Source organism: Urocitellus parryii (genome assembly GCF_045843805.1).
Source record: "Urocitellus parryii isolate mUroPar1 chromosome 13 unlocalized genomic scaffold, mUroPar1.hap1 SUPER_13_unloc_1, whole genome shotgun sequence".
Classification (NCBI taxonomy): domain Eukaryota; kingdom Metazoa; phylum Chordata; class Mammalia; order Rodentia; family Sciuridae; genus Urocitellus; species Urocitellus parryii.
In genome coordinates this window covers 758381-774539 of record NW_027551761.1, presented here as the reverse complement: position 1 = coordinate 774539, position 16159 = coordinate 758381, and the positions used below count along the sequence as shown (strand labels likewise).

Here is a 16159-nt window from a genome sequence, read left to right as displayed (position 1 = left end):
GGCTGCCCCCCAGCCCTCTTTTTTTTTTTTTTTAATATGAGAAAAGTGAAAGATACATATAATCAGTCTTATCAAGTACATCCATCCCTCCATATCTGCAGGGACTGTTCCCAGGACACTGCCCTCCACAGATACTCAGATTCAGATGTTCTGTTCTTTTATATGTCATGAAACAATCTTGTTTGTGACCTACAAATAGGTAGGTCACAAAATTTTAATATTATTATTAAAAAATAATAAAAATTATTTTAAAAAATATCTTTTCCTTTTGGTGAGGATTGAGCATAGGGGTCACATCCCCATCACCAGCCCATTTTTATCTATTTTTTAGAGACAGGGTCTGGATAAGTTGCTTAGGGTCTTGCTAAGTTGCTGAGGCTGAATTTGAAACTGCAATTTTCCTGCCTTAGCCTACCAAGGCACTGGAATTACAGGTGTGCACTACTGTACCCAGCCTTCCATGGACTTTTAAAAAATTATCTCTAGGTTTCTCATGCAATGTAAATGCTACAAAAATATTTATTTATCATATTTTTTAGGAAATAGTGACAAGAAAAAAGCTGCTATTCAATATAGATGCAGTTATTTCTGAATATTTTTATTCCACAGTTGCTTGAATCCACAGGTGCAGAACTGCAGATACAGAAGGCCCAATGTATCAGATTCAGAAACCAGATAAAAATTTGGCCTCCAGCTAGACACAGTACATTCCTATAATCCCAGCTACTTGGGAGGCAGGAGGATGGAAAGTTTGAAGCCAGCCTGGGAAACTTTGTGAGACCATCTCAAAATAAAAATAGAAAGGATAGGGGGCATAGTTCAGAGGTAGGGTGCTTTCTTAGCATATGTGAGGCCCCAGCTCAATTCCCAAAACTGAAAATATAAATAAAAATAAAAATCTGATCTCACAGTCCCATGCTTGATTCTAAGATAAGTGTGGCTGTCAGTGTTCCCTTAAGATGAAAGGCAGGACTTTCTACCATCATCATACATCTGGTTATTCTGTTACAAAATTTAAAATTGTGTAGCCTGTTATCTCCATAAACTATCAATGTCATTAAATCTTAAAAATTTTTTGCCAGACTGTGTATCTCAGTTTTTAATTTGGGAATATTGAGAAAAACATGGACAAACCCCATGAGGATGCAAAAATGCTCCAAACTTACTGTCCTGATGCAGGTGTTGGCCTCCATCCCGACACCCTGCACTAATGGCCACATTAATGATCTGTAATGATCAGATCATAAAGTCTACTTGGCCCACTGCAGCCACTTAACACTGGGAATGTTGCAGGGTTTGGCCAGTCAGCAGGGTGGGTCTAAAGAGAAGGACTTGGAGGCAGGTGGTCTAGGCTCGGAATAACCAGTACTTTTAGAGTTTTCCTCAAAACTGGGTATGGTGGTGCACACCTATAATCCCAGTGACTCAGTAGGCTGAGGCAGGATAATCAAAGCCAGCTTCAGCAACTTAGCAAGACTGTCTCAAAATAAAAACTAAAAAAGTGGGGGTTGAGAATGTAGCTCAGTGGTTGAGCCCCTGGGTTCAATCCCCAATACCAAAACAAAAAGAAAACAAAACAAAACAAAACAAATTAAAAAAAAAAAAAAACTGGGAACATAGTCATTAAGGTGTGAGACCCTGGCTGAGGAGAAACAGACATCTCCAATCTTCACCCTGTTTCCTCTCATCCTTTCCAGAGCCAGCACAGATAGAACCAAGACTGGCCATGTGCTGGGCCACCCGCAACCCAGAGATGTCATAGTGGTGTCTGACCGAGAGCTGTCCCCAGTCGTCTTCATTCTCATCCGGCTACTCACTCATTTGGCTATGCTTTTGGGAGCCACTCAAAATCCTCAGGTATAAGATGCTACCGCTAGACTCTCTTATGTTGCCATAGGAAGAACCTGCTGTGTTTGCATCCAGTCCTTTTGTCTACAAAGTCCTAGACACCTAGGGATTTTACCTAGTCACAGGGTAATACAAAAGTTATAGATCCTGCTTTTTCCACTGTGACATATGATGCAATGGGGTAACTATTCATCAGATTATGGAAAATCCTCTTCATCTTTTAATTTTAAAATCTGTTTTAACTGACACAAAGCAATTACACATACAGTGTGACATCTTAGCATGTGTATACAAGGTGTAATAATCAGCTCATAAAGTCTACTTGGCATGTACAACTCTTGTCCTCAGCCCAAACCTGGGCATGGGGAGGTGGTAGGACCCTGTCACCCTCTCATGGTGGTGGCTATTTGAGGTATAGGGAAGCATTCCCTGCTGCACCAGGATGACATGAGAGCCAGCAGTCTCTGGCTCCAACCACCTGCCTCCCTTCCTCTGCTGCCTGCATCATGAGATGCATGTGATTCCATCTGCTGCCTGAGAGCACCCTGACCTCACCTAGAAACCACCTTCTCCCCAGCGCAGGTGCTTTGCTTCCTTGGCCTCTCATTGTGTCCTCTACACACAGATCCCACTGCACATCTTATTTTCTTGCTCTCTCAGGATTTGATAAACATCATCAAGCCTCCAGTGAGTGACCCAAAAAGATTCCTGCAGCAGCACATCCACAGAGACTTGGAGCAGTTAACAAAGATGCTGGGGAAGAGTGCCGACGAGACCACCCATGTGGTCCACCTCATGCTGCGCTGCCTTCTCAAAGAGCAGCACCTACTCCCTAACCAGAGTAAGGGGGGTGAGGGCTGCACATGACTGCCAAGAGGTCAGGCTCCCTCAGCTCCTGGTGAATGGCATGACAAGAGTGGGAGCAAGCACTCTGCTCTCCTTGCTGGGGCTGCTGCACTCCTCCACATATCACCTGCCTGGCAGGGGCCTGCAGCACTGATACCTGTTGCTTGTTCATGCAGCATTAACCTGTACCCTAAGACCACATGGCACCCCACCAGGTGATATGTGTTCCACTTCTGCTTTCCAGAGATGTCACACTTGTACCCTGACTTAATATGTGCATATCCACATTACCCGAACAAAGGAGGCTGCAGAACACTGTCTGCCAAGCTAACTCTTCTACTCTTTAACATTTAAACCATGCCAAAAGCAAAGGTCTGTGAGGGGACTCTGTAAGTGGTTATCTGAGTGGCCTTAGGAGGGATTTCGGTTTCTTTTTGCTTACCTGCAAAAATCTTTTAAAATGACCATTGCAGAACAATGTTATTTAAAAGCATACAGATAATACAATAGCAATGAAAAGTCTGTTCCCACAACCAAAGAATCCCTTTCCCTTCAGGGATATCTTTGCCAGAAACCAACATTAACATGTGCTTCCCATTTTATCAAGACTGATTTTGCCGAATGCCTCTTGTTCTGGTGTGGTTTCCACAGCACACGGACTCAGGAGCCCAACAGGCAGCAGTGAGGTGGCTCTGGGTAGCTGTCAGCATCTCTGTGTCCCTAGGCTTTTGAGTTCATGTCCTGTCCTTAACCATTTGTTTAGAATGCCTTTAAGACCACAGCTTTGGGTTGGAAGGTTGTCAGAGACTCAAGTATCTTCACAAGGTCTGGAGGCTGGTGTTGGCAGTACCTGGCTAACTTAGGAAGTTATCACCTCAAAAGGAGGACTATCTTTATTAACATTCTTCAGTGTTTTCTGTATGGAGATTGCCGTTTTTTGTTTGTTGGATAACACACAAACGTTTTGGTTTTCTTTGTAGGGCATTTAAATTTTGATGTAAAATTGTCAACCAAAGGACAGAGAAACAATTGGGAAAAACATGTTGAAGCTCTTCTTCTACCTGAACTGGAGGTAAGTGGTGAGTGGTGACTACTCCTTAGCCCTGTGTCTAGGAGGGGGTCCCGTTCATCTGTAGAGCACTGTTGGACCACTGTACTCAGGAAGGTCATTAGAGGCCTCACCTGGAGAAACCGCTCCTTCTGCTATCCCCAGGTGTCCCTCCTATACTGCTCATAAGTTAGGCCAACGATTATCAGGAGTTCTCACAGGGCAGGTGGCCGCTTGTTCGCTATTGCTTTTTACAGCAGAATGTGAAAGTAAGAGGCAGAGACCCTCCAGAAATACATCAATATCTGTATTCATGACTGCTCTGGTGAGAACATCACAGAGCTGACTATCCACAGCAGGTCAGGAAAGTCAGGAAGCAAAAGGGAGGTGAAATAAAGGCCCCTAAAATAGTTTGCTCTGTTTGGGGAGGCAAAAACCCTATAAACAAAGAACCCCCCAATCACCGTGAAAGACAGCAAAATCATGCATCCAGTGTGTGCAGGCAGATTCCTAAAGAGCCACTGGGGGGCCATGAGCTGCCCGATTGTCTGTGACAATGTCTCACTTGCAGAATGCTGTGTCATTTCTTTATCCAGCATCTAGATAAGACCCTGCTGACTGTGAGCACACTCATAAGCCAGGATGAGCGCATCAGCTCTAGCCCTGTGGCCAAAATCATATATGGTGACCCTGCAAGCTTCTTGCCCCAGCTGCCCCAGAAAAGTGTGGTTCATTGCTCAAAGATTTGGAGCTGCAGGAAGAAGATCACAGCCGAGTACCTCCAGCATGTCGTGGAGCAGAAGAACAGCAAGGAGGTGGTGCCCGTGCTCTGGCAGTTCCTGCAGAAGGTATGTCTGCTTCATGGGCTGCCCCCTTTTCCTGGAATACTTCTGCTGAGGACTGGGAGGCTCTGTGCCTGGGTTCAGAGTCATCATTCCTAGAGGCAGAACCCTAACCAACCCCATCAGCACTGTGATTCTGAATGCAAGACCTGTAGCACCAGTCTCAGGGAGAGCACAAAGGTCTTAAGACACATCTGCTGAAGTCAAAGATGAAATATGCACATGAATGGGGTTAGCAGTGATCTCTAAGGAACTTGAAGGCCAGGAGGGACCACCCTGGTCACTCAACTGTGACACCTTGTCTTCATCCCCAGAAGTTGAGCAGGTGGTTACCAGCAAGTACCTGGTGAACAGTCAAGAATGCACACTAAAACCAAACCAGAGCCCTCCCTGTGCCCTGCAGGCAGGAGGCAGTGTGCTGAATGATGGGGCTGTGGGATCTGCCAGGCCCAGAAACCATCCCCAGCTTTTACCCACTTGAGCTCTCCTGGGCCACAGTAGAAGTTCTCACCACCTCCCTCATGGACCAGTACCATGGCAGGGAGCAGAATGATTTGGAAATATCTGGTGCTCACACTAGAAAGAATTTTATGGTAGTGTTGTGATCTCTTTTTAAGACACAGTTTTATTTGACTGAGGATGCTGGATTCTGGTTCTTCAGAACAAAATCCAGGAATCACACCAGCTACCATTGCCCCAGGCCTTGGTCTTTCCTTCCAGCAGCATCACACCCAACAGTGGGCCCAAGAGTCAGGTTTTAAAATTTTTTTCCAAATTATTTACTTTTATAAATTCATTAGTTATACACATTAATGGGAATTGGTATGATATTTCCGTGTATGCCTATAGCATGCACTGATCTTGTCTCTAGGTCTGGCTTCACTTAAAATAACATCCTCCAGTTCTATCCATTTTTCTGAAAATGATAGGAGTTCATTCTTCCTACAGCTAAAATCATATTCTATTATGTATGTAAACCACATCTTTATCCATTCATCTGCTGATGGGCTTCTAGGCTGATTCCATGTCTTAGTTATTGTAAAAGGTGCCACATAAACATGGGTGTGCATTACCTCTTTGATACGCTAATTTTCTTTCAAGTGGGATAGTTGAGTCACATGGTAGGTTTTTTTTTTTTAGTTTGAGGAACCTCCATACTATTCTCCATTATGAGGTACTAATTACATTTCCACTAGAAGTATATTAGATTTCGTTTTTCTCTTCATCTTTGTGAGCATTTGTTATTTTATGTTTGGGTTCATTTATTTTATAGGGTGGGATACTAGTGGCAATTGAAACCAGGGCCTTCTTGGGCTTGCTAGGTAAGAAATGCTCTACTACTGAGCTAAAGTCCCCATCCCCAGCTCCCCCCAATATGACAAGGTCTCACTAACTTGCCCAGACTGGCCTAGAACTTGCTGAGGCTGGCCTTGAACTTGTGATCTTCCTGCCTCAGGCTCCTGAGTAGTTGGTATTACAGATGCCACCATGGCTATCTTATTTTTTTTTTATAACAGCCATTCTAACTGTGGTGGTATAGCGTCTCATTGTAGTTTTGATTTGCATTTCCTTGATGGCTACTGATATTGAGCATTTTTTCCCATATATTTGTTAACCACTTGTATTTCTTCTTTTAAGAAGTGTCTATTCAGATCATTTGCTTATTTTTAAATTGGATTGCTTTGATATTTTTGTTGTTAATTTTTTTGAGTTATATAGTCTGGCCCTGTCACCTGACCCCAGCCCGACCTTCCAGCTGTCTCCAGGCCCTTCCTTTCTTACTGCATCAGACCCTGTGACCTGCCTTCTGACTCCCTGAGCACAATGGCACTTCCACATTGTCCCTTCCAGTGGCTGCCCTCATCCTTCCAGGTCCAGTTAGGTGTTATACTAGGATGTATTTATTCCCTCATTGCCTGCAATTAGGCTGTCAGGTAAAGGTGGTTTTGGTGTCCTATCCAGAAAACCATTGCCTGTGCCAATGTCTTGGAGTGTTTCCTCTATTTTTCTGCTGACAGCTTCAAATGTCAAGTCTTACATCTGGGTCTTTGGTCATCTAGAGTTGATTCTTGTCAAACTGAGAGATGGTGGCCCAGCTTAGCCCTTGAGGAAGCTTTTCATTGGAGGAAGGAGGGGACTTGGTCTTGTTCATCCTACATCTGTCGTGTGCAGGGCATGTCTAACATATTGGTGAGAGGATGGGCTTGCCCCTTTCCGATTTGCAAGTTTCAGGGTATAATCTGTAAAACAACCCACTGACCACACAAACCACACAGAAAGTCCCCGCCTGCCCCCAAATCTATACACCTCATGTTGTTTCTCAGTTAAATAGAGAAAGTGTTACTGAGCTGTTTTCCCTTTTCCAGGAGGCAGAACTAAGACTGGTGAAATTCTTACCTGAGATTTTGGCCCTGCAAAGGGATCTAGTGAAACGATTCCAGAATGTTCCAGAAGATGAATACTGTTCCATCAGGAGTTTTATTAGCAGTCACAGTTCAGGTACGACTGCTGCCTGCTCCAACAAAAGATCAGGACCATCCATGTGTCGTGGTTCAAAAGGATCATTCAGGTTGGGGCATGAGGGTGGGGCTCAGATTCTAAGCTAGAACATGAGGCAAATGATGCCAAATCCCAGAGACATGCCTTGAGCCACTGCTGTGGCTAGAAAGCCCTCACCTTCTCCAGCTCTCACACAACCTCAAACTTGAAATGTGGCATGCTAGTGAACGTGAAGAAGGTGCAGGGTCAGGTTCTTGGGAGCACACCTTGTGGTTTCTTGTCAGGGTAGTGCTAGGGGTTGTTTCCATGGGGATCTTACCAGGTGTTTTGTTCAACAGAGGGGCTGAGGCAGCTATTCCACAACAGGATCACCATCTTCCTGTCCACGTGGAATGCACTGAGGCGGTCACTGGAGACCAATGGTAAGTGTCCTCCTCCATGTGGCTCTGCCAGCACCCTGCTGTGTGTGTGTGGCAATTGCAACCTATTGATGGAGGTGCTGGGATACATGAATCAATCTCCAGAGTAATCCTCAGTCCTCTTGAATCTATAAATATGGAATAAGAATAGAGTTGAGAGCACTTGAAACTTAACAGCCAGGGACCAGCTCTATGGAAATGGCTGCCCCAGGCTGTGACCCAAATGCCTGGAGCAGAATCCCTCTGCTTAGGAATGATCCTGTCTTTTAAAGGTGAAATCAAGTTACCTAAAGACTACTGCAGCTCTGACCTGGATCTGGACACAGATTTTGAGGTCATCCTACCCCGGCGTCGGGGCCTGGGTCTATGCTCAACTGCGTTAGTCAGCTACTTGATTAACCTTCACAATGAAATCATCCACATGGTGGAGAAGTTCTCCAAGGAAAACAACAGGTACTACAGAAGCCCACCATCCCTGCCACCAGGCTTGGCTGCAGACTCTGTCAGCAACAGCTCTTGTCCCCACTCTCTCAGCCTTCCTCAACAAAGCCCCGTGTTTACACATGGTTTTCACTTGCTCACACTATGAAGGCAGAAGCAGGAGCATATGTACCAAAGCCTTAGGCCCCATACACCTGCCCTGGACCCCAAGAATTGTATCTTGTGTCCCTCAGCTATTCCGTGGATGCCTCAGAGGTCACTGACCTGCATGTTATCAGTTACGAAGTGGAACGAGACCTGATTCCACTGATTATCTCCAACTGCCAGTATCAAGTGGAGCAAGGTGGGGAGACATTGCAGGAGTTTGACCTGGAGAAGATCCAGCGGCAGATTAGCAGCCGCTTCCTTCAGGGAAAGCCCCGGCTCACCCTCAAGGTAGGCTGGGCCCTCTGCCAATGATTTGCTTGTGTCAGTCAGCCCTGTGGGTTTCAGGGTAAACAGACTTAAGTGACACCCAGGCTCTCGTCTGCGTTATCTCCTCCCCACTGGTGGTCTGTGGTCCCTATGCCTTCTTTGGGCTGGGAAGTGTCCCCAGCTCTCTTCCATATCACCATCACCATTTGCACCTGTCCCCCAGGGCAGCCTCAAGTCTCAGTGGACTGGGTTTCCACTACAGTTAATGGTACCACCAAGAAAACCCATCACTGCTGCCACCCCTTCAGTTGCATATGTAGTTGGTGCCCAGAAACCACTGTGCAGACCTCCCCATTCCATCATCCTCGAATTGCCATGGCCGAGGCTTCACATCAGAGTGTTTAGCCTTTGGTCCAGCTACCCAGTGCCAGCAGCACCACTTCATCTTAGTTTCCTACCAGAATGCCACCATGTAGGAAGTATCAGTGCAGGCACCCCTGGAAAGGGGCAGTCAGGAACCCCCACCCCCAGCCAGTCCACAGCATGTAGACAGCATTACATGGCCTCCACCACACTCCCCCATCTGTCACAGAGGCCCTGTCACCTGACCCCAGCCCGACCTTCCAGCTGTCTCCAGGCCCTTCCTTTCTTACTGCATCAAACCCTGTGACCTGCCTTCTGACTCCCTGAGCACAATGGCACTTCCACACTGTCCCTTCCAGTGGCTGCCCTCATCCTTCCAGGTCCAGTTAGGTGTTATACTAGGATGTATTTATTCCCTCATTGCCTGCAATTAGGCTGTCAGTTGCTTAAGCCCAAAGCCATTTTTAATTCATCCTGAGAGTGGCTGCCTTGTGCACAGTCTCTGCTCAGTGTCACAAGATAGATCACAAATGTGCACATTCCCATTCCTGTTCCTCTAGTGCTCTTCCTCTCTTGTGGTCCTCAGACACATTATTCTGCAGGGCAATATCTGCAAGGCCACTGTAGCCAGGCTGGATTTCTTGTGTTACTGTGTCCAAAGAGTGGGGGTGGAACAGAGTCATCAGGAGACAACAAAGCTACATTCCTTGCCCAGGAATATACTGTCCAGTTTGGTACTTAGTCACTGAGTCACTGCTGAAGAATATATCTGTCATCAGATGGAAACCTCCACTATAGATTTAATTTCCAAAAACTTTTTTTTTCCTTTCTCACCTTAGGGAATACCCATGCTGGTATACAGACATGACTGGAACTTTGAACATCTCTTTATGGACATCAAGAACAAAATGGCACAGGTGGTCATAATAAACCCTCACTTGCAAGGTGGTTTCATTCACATATACAAGGACAGTCCAGTCCCATCTGGTGTGTGCTGTGAGCACCAGGCTCTCTGGCTCTCTAAGAACCCCAGGAGCTCCTTAAGAGCCCAGTGCTTTCTGGAGAAGCAAGCGGGATGGCCGATCACCAAACTTTCTTTTGAGTACAGACCAACCACTTGGGGGTTATTTTCTTAATGATGATATCATGACCATGGTGCTACAAGTTGAGAACTCAATTCTTCCTGCTCCTTAGGTTCTGCTACTGACAGATGGAGAAGCTGTTGTGCCTTTCCATGTACTCATGGGTCATGTGGAGGATTCAGTTAGCTCGGGCCCATTTCTGTGCAAAGTCTGAAACGCTGCTACACTCAGCATCAGCTCAAGCACAAGCATCAGTTCTTACCACAAGTGTTGGATAGCTGGTCCTGCTGGCAGCTCACAGTTAGGCTCTTAACAAGTAGGAGAAGTAATAGCCTGACCCAAGCCTCTGCTTTTGGTTTCAGTGCCTTCTCCCCAATTCGGCCATGGGTGCCATCAGTGGAGAGCTTCAGTCCTACAGCGATGTCTGTGAAGCCCTGTCTGTTATAGAGGTTACTCTGGGCTTTCTAGGCACAGCTGGTGGGGATCCAAATATGCATCTGAATGTGTATGTCCAAGACATCCTGCGAATGGGTGACCAAATGACTCCAATTTTAAAGGTGGGTCCCATATGCCTTTCAAGGAGAATCAGTATCACCTCATCTTAATTTCCTGACAGAATGCCACCAAACAGGGAGAATCAATGCAGGCACCCCTGGAAAGGGGCAGTCACGAACCCCACCCCTAGCCAGTCCACAGAATAGCAGCACACACTGGGGACAGGAGAGGAAGGGACACTCAGTGCTGACCACCTAGTAGAGTGGGATGCACAAGTGACTGAGGACATTGGCTACCTGTATGTTTGTTGCATGATGCTCACAGACACTGAGCTGCTGCAGGAGAAGTAATAGAAGTAATAGACTTGTGTGTTTGCAAGATGAGACAGGTAGACTCTTAGATGGAACAGAGGTGGCCTCAAGACAGGAAATGGAGGAAACAGGGAGGAGTGCCCTGGGGTAGCACCCAGAGTCATTGGTGTGCACTAAGGGAGGGTGTGAGCCTTTGCATTCTACTTGGGACTCTCTTCCTCTTCCAGGCCTTAAACAGATGTCAGTTAAAACACGCCATTGCTCTCTGGCAATTCCTCTCTGCTCTTAAGTCGGAACAGCTACTGGGACTGAAGAAAGTGAGTCTGCCCTGCCTCTGCCCAGACTAAGGGAGATGCACCCTCTTCCCAGGCTTTGATGTTGCATTTGTTTATCTTTTTTAGGATCCCTTTAGGGAAATCAGTTCTAAGTACAAAGCAGACCTCAGCCCAGAAAGTGCTAAGCTACTCAGCGCCTTCCTGAATTACACAGACCTGGATGCTTTCCTCCTAGAGCTTCATGAAATGATGGTGTTGAAACTAAGAAACACTCAGACCCAGGACAGCTTCAACCCTGAATGGAGGTATGGTGTGCATACCTGCTGGCAGGCAGGTGTGCAGAATATTTGCTTTTTTCCCCTTGACGTGAAGGTAGTTCCACTTGTTAGACTGACCCTCTGTCTAACAAGTAGACATAACTATGTCAAAGAGATAAACATTTTAGATTAGGTACAAAAAGCCACACTAATGTGTGAAATCTAAGATATTCAAAACTATCTTAATTTTACATTTGTGTCAATTTAATGGCCAAAAAATGGTATCTTATTTTCACTTGTTTCCCCACCTACTTTTGTGGTTGGGCACATTTTTAAATTTATCACCACTTTTATCATCCTCTGAATTATCTCTTGGTAGCTTTCGGTTATTGGACAGGGCAGTTGATCTCTTTTTTCCTTTTGGTACCAGGAACTGAACCCATGGGTGCTTAACTACTGAGCTGTATCCTCAGCTCTTTATTTTTTGAGATAAGACCTCATTATTGTTGAGGCTAGCCTCAACTCTGCAATCCTCCTGCTTCAGCTTCCTTAGATGCTGGGATTATAGGCATATGCCACCACACCCAACCAGTTTCTCTTTCTTAATGATTTTTAAAAGATCTTTATATAGAACAGATTAATCTGATGTACACATTACAAATGCACTAGAAGTCAATTGATGGGATTTTTTCATAAAGTCGTTGTGGGGCCAGATGCAGTGGTACATGCCTGCAATCCCAGGAGCTCTAGAGGCTGAATCAGGAGGATCATGAGTTCAAAGCCACCCTCAGCAACTTAGTGAGGCTCTAAGCAACTCAGCAAGGTCCTATCTCTAAATAGAATATTAAAAAGGACTAAGGATGTGGCTCAATGGCTAAGCACCCCTGGGTTCAATCCTCAGTACCACCCCCCCCCAAAAAAAAAGCCACCATGGGGACATACACTAAAGGCCTTCCTTATCACATCGCAGGGTGCCAAAATATCCTCATGTTTTCTCCTGCTGCTTTTATAGTTCTATATTGCACATTTCTTTCATTAGTTCACTTTTATATGTGGTAAGAGGGAGACATTTCACTTGACTTGGTTTTCTGGATGGTCAGACTACACTTGCTATTTCTGATCTCAGGCCATATGGCACATGCCTGTGAGCAATTAAATTCCCCTTCCTAGAGAATTTACAACCTTCGGTAAGATAAACCCTGAAAGGGAATACCTGCCTGTTCTGAATGGCAAAGCTTTGCTTCTGATGCAGCCAGGCAGGCCCGTCAGTGGAGTGCCTGAAGTGGCCTAGCTGAGCATCATCGAGGAAGCTCCATCCTCTAGATGCCTTGAGCCTGGGACTCCAGGTCTAGCTCAGGAACTGGGCAGCTGGCTGACCTTTTAAGCTGGCGCTCAGTGTTTCCCATCTTATTTAGCACCTCAGTCCTGTCAATGCCTGGAAAGAGTGAGAGCTGATAGGCTCCTGATGCTCTAAACACTATCTCTTGCGCTTGATTTTACAGCCTGAGGGACACTCTAATGAGTTACATGGAAACCAAAGAGAATGAAGTTCTTCTGGAAGTGGAATCCCAGTTCCCAGAAGAGATACTGCTGTCCAACTGTGTCTCTGTGTGGAAAGTGGCAGCTATACGGAAACAGGACAGGCAAGCAAAATAGGATTCTCCACTCCATCTCTTGATGTGCTGCAGACACAGCTCCCCTCCCCTCCACTGTGCCTCTGGGAGCACCTGGAAGGAAAGTGTTGGCACAGCACTGAATTCAAGGCCAGCAGTTACTGTGCCAGCTGACAGCTTTTTTGAAAGTTAAGCTGTTTCTGGAATACATGCAGATGCCAGAACTTCCATGTTACATTATGAATAGCAAGTGGTGAGAATGGCAGTTACTTGAAACTGGAAATCAACCACCATCCTGTGCATTCAAGGAGCAACAGGAAGAGTCATAATTGGGGTCACACCCAGCAATGACCTGTGTCGGGCCTGCAGCCTGTTCCTCATGCTTCCTAATGTTGCCACACAGAGGCAGAATGTAGGGTTACTGGTCTTTTTTTTTTCCCCCTATGCTATTCTGCATACGCAGAAGATAATCTGGTTTTCTTCTCTTTCCCAGTCCCTTAAATTCTGAGTATTATACTCATATTTCTTGGGTTCCAAGATGTGAAAAAAGTACCACACTCTTTTTGTCTTCTCACTAATGGAAAGCCAGGGTGTCTGCACATGCCTTAATGCCACGAGAACAAAGCCAACCCAGACCCCACTCTAAGTCACTGCCAGATGCCAAAGAGAGCCAACAACTCTGTGAAGAGCATGGGACTTGGGACACTGCTAGGGTTTTGGTTTCCTGTGAATAAAATGGAGTGGATTGATAGCCAAAGTGCCTTCCAGTTCTCATATCTTGAGATTCTAAAGAAAATTCGACAGCATCAGCATGGATCAGAGCAGGCTCTTGGCAATGCCATGGGGAGTTTTTGGTTGCCAGGTATTATTATACTACATAAGCATGCAATCTTGGTGTGATCTCAGCTTCCCTGAGTATGTGCATTCCTTTCTTTCAGTCTCAACCATACCATAAAAACTGAGTCTCAGAGAGAGTACAAAACCAGTTCCATTTCTGAAAAAGGGAAATTAACTTGCCTCGATCTTGTGCTGTGTTTGTCATTGTAAGTTTTGTCTCTTTTTGAAACCTAGTTTGATGTCCTGGACCTCCGGATAAATTCCTTTTCTTCACAGCTCAGAACCTGTTTGCCATAAGAGCCATCCACACATTGGAGACCTATTTTTCATGTACATTAAAGATCAACTTGAAATCAGGCCTGTGAACTTTTCAGCTACATAAATGCAAAATGGGGGCAAAGGGCACACAGCTCAGTAGTAAAGTGCTTGCCATAGGTTCAACAAGGCCATAGGTTCAACCCACAGCACTGCAAAAACGAAACCAAAAAAAAAGGTAAGCTGGCACAGGCCCTGTGCACACCTGCAAAGGTAGGTACAGAAGGAACACTGCACTCCATTTCCATGTATCATTCTCACAGCTTCTGATGAAGGAAGTGCAGTGACAGACCTCAGGTAGTAGCTCCTTTCACAACATGCACTTGCATTTAGTGAGCTGTGATGAACCTTCCAGACTATGTAGAGCCACCTCCTCCTCCCACCAGATGCCTGCCACCTGAGAGAAGAAGCACCTTGGCCTTAGATGCCTGGGAGTCAGGGTGCAGCTTGCCAGGGCCAGCAGGTGGCACTCAGACTCAACCTGTTCCTCACTGCCACACCTTCACAGGTAGAATCAGGTATCAAGTCCTTGATATGAAGACCCTTATTTTCCCTTTGGCCTGGGTATTTTTTTCACTATTATGAATTGTTTCTAATTAAGATATTTTATTTTGTATGCTATGCTTTCAAAGCCTTAACTGTCTTATCTAGCACAATTTACACAAAAATACACCAAGCTAGTACAAGTAAATGTCATTATACTTGTAATGCTGTTTTGATAAATGTGAGTTCTGCTGCTAAAGGATCCCTCTCTTTGGGAGCATGCTACTGTATATGCCATGTAGACCTCAGCTAGACTGTGGGAATGGTTATGGGTTTTTGTGGAAATGTCCTTGAAAGTATTCATGAAGTAGATGGTTCAGAAGTGAAGAGCACACTCTAGAATGTGAGATGGTAAACTTCCACTGGACAGAACAACAACAGAACAGCTTGTCCACAGTAGATAAAGCTTAAGTCTCAGTGGGGAAGGGGGGTGTCTTCTTCTTAAAGGGACATCACTGAAACAGCAAAGCCCCAGCTACTAAGGAGTAAGAATGAAAACTACCTAACTCAGTGAGGCAGGCTATGCATGGAGAAGACATCCTGGTAACAGAAAATAAAGGCAGTGAAAGAAATAGAACTTCAAGTCTTTGCCCTCAAACCTTTTCCATACCATCCCTAATGCTTATGAAATTTTGCCACTTGTTAAGGGAGACATACAGGGATTATTTCAGCTTTCCTAGATGTTAAGCTAATTTCAACTCAAAAACAACCTTCCACTGATAATCACTGTGAGCAAAATATCAGTTCAAAGGGACCAGCCAAACTTACCCATGTTCTGGCATGCCCACGAGCACCAGTGTGCCAATGGAAAGCATCTCTGATGTGATGCCAGAAGCACCAAGTGAGGTTGCATGTCACAGTGCCAGCAGAGTGCTCCATGGGACAGCAGCTCTGAGGCCTGGAGCTGGGTACCAGCAATTGGCAGCAATTGGCACTCACATTGTGTTCTGCAATGTTCTGACCCCTTCAAGTTCACTAAGCCTATGCTTAGAATCCCAGGTCCAGTTGGAAAAACAAGCACAAGTGCTTTCTCCAGAGAGAAAATGCTAGCAAAACTCATACCTTCCCTATAGGGACATGAAGCCTGCTTCCTTCTCAGCTGGTGGAGTGCTTCAGAGAACCAACTGGGGAGGGCCCTGCACATGCAGCAGCCCCCTCTGCTGTGGAGGCTGCTTCTGCTTGGGGGCTCCACAGTCTGCAATGTGCTGCCTTTCCCTTCCCATGGCCCCACCAAGGTCAGTATTCCTTCCTCTTTAAGTCAGTAGCTGCAAAAGCATTTTCTCACTTCATTTTGAAGATCATATTTCTTTCATTTAAAAAAACTACTCCTGAAGACTTAAAGTCTTTTAAGAAAGACTTAAATCATTTACTCAAAGAAGGGGCAAAAAGTCAGGAGATGAAACCTGAGATATTCCTATTAGTTTTACATAACTTACTTTAAATTGGAATTGATTCAGTAGTTCAAATAAAATCTTAGGTTTAGGCCCAAAGATGAACTCTTTGGTATACACCCTCCCCATACAAGATAAAAGAGTCTTTAAAAAGTGAAAGACTCTTACTCTTCTGATTTCTCAAATTAAAAGCACACACATACATCAATTAAGTGCCAACATAAAAATGCCATAATGGTTACACTTAAAATGAAAAACCCTGAACTCATCCTATGATATTTAAGTAAAGCTATAATTGATAGCATTGGATATAATTTCAG

At 45.3% G+C, this 16159-nt stretch overlaps 1 protein-coding gene across 1 annotated transcript in view; it reads left to right on the top strand.

Annotated features, from left to right (window-relative positions):
- LOC144251287 (E3 ubiquitin-protein ligase RNF213-like) overlaps positions 1–13869 on the top strand; it is an 89965-nt gene extending 76096 nt beyond the window's left edge. The window contains exons 50-62 of the mRNA XM_077794324.1: positions 1698–1857; positions 2509–2689; positions 3675–3766; positions 4339–4590; positions 6951–7083; positions 7422–7505; positions 7775–7955; positions 8177–8378; positions 9560–9637; positions 10165–10359; positions 10836–10925; positions 11010–11188; positions 12643–13869. Of these exons, the coding sequence (XP_077650450.1) occupies positions 1698–1857; positions 2509–2689; positions 3675–3766; positions 4339–4590; positions 6951–7083; positions 7422–7505; positions 7775–7955; positions 8177–8378; positions 9560–9637; positions 10165–10359; positions 10836–10925; positions 11010–11188; positions 12643–12796 (1981 nt within the window). The 3' untranslated portion in view covers positions 12797–13869. The remainder of the gene's footprint in view (positions 1–1697; positions 1858–2508; positions 2690–3674; positions 3767–4338; positions 4591–6950; positions 7084–7421; positions 7506–7774; positions 7956–8176; positions 8379–9559; positions 9638–10164; positions 10360–10835; positions 10926–11009; positions 11189–12642) is intronic.
- Positions 13870–16159: the final 2290 nt, after the last annotated feature.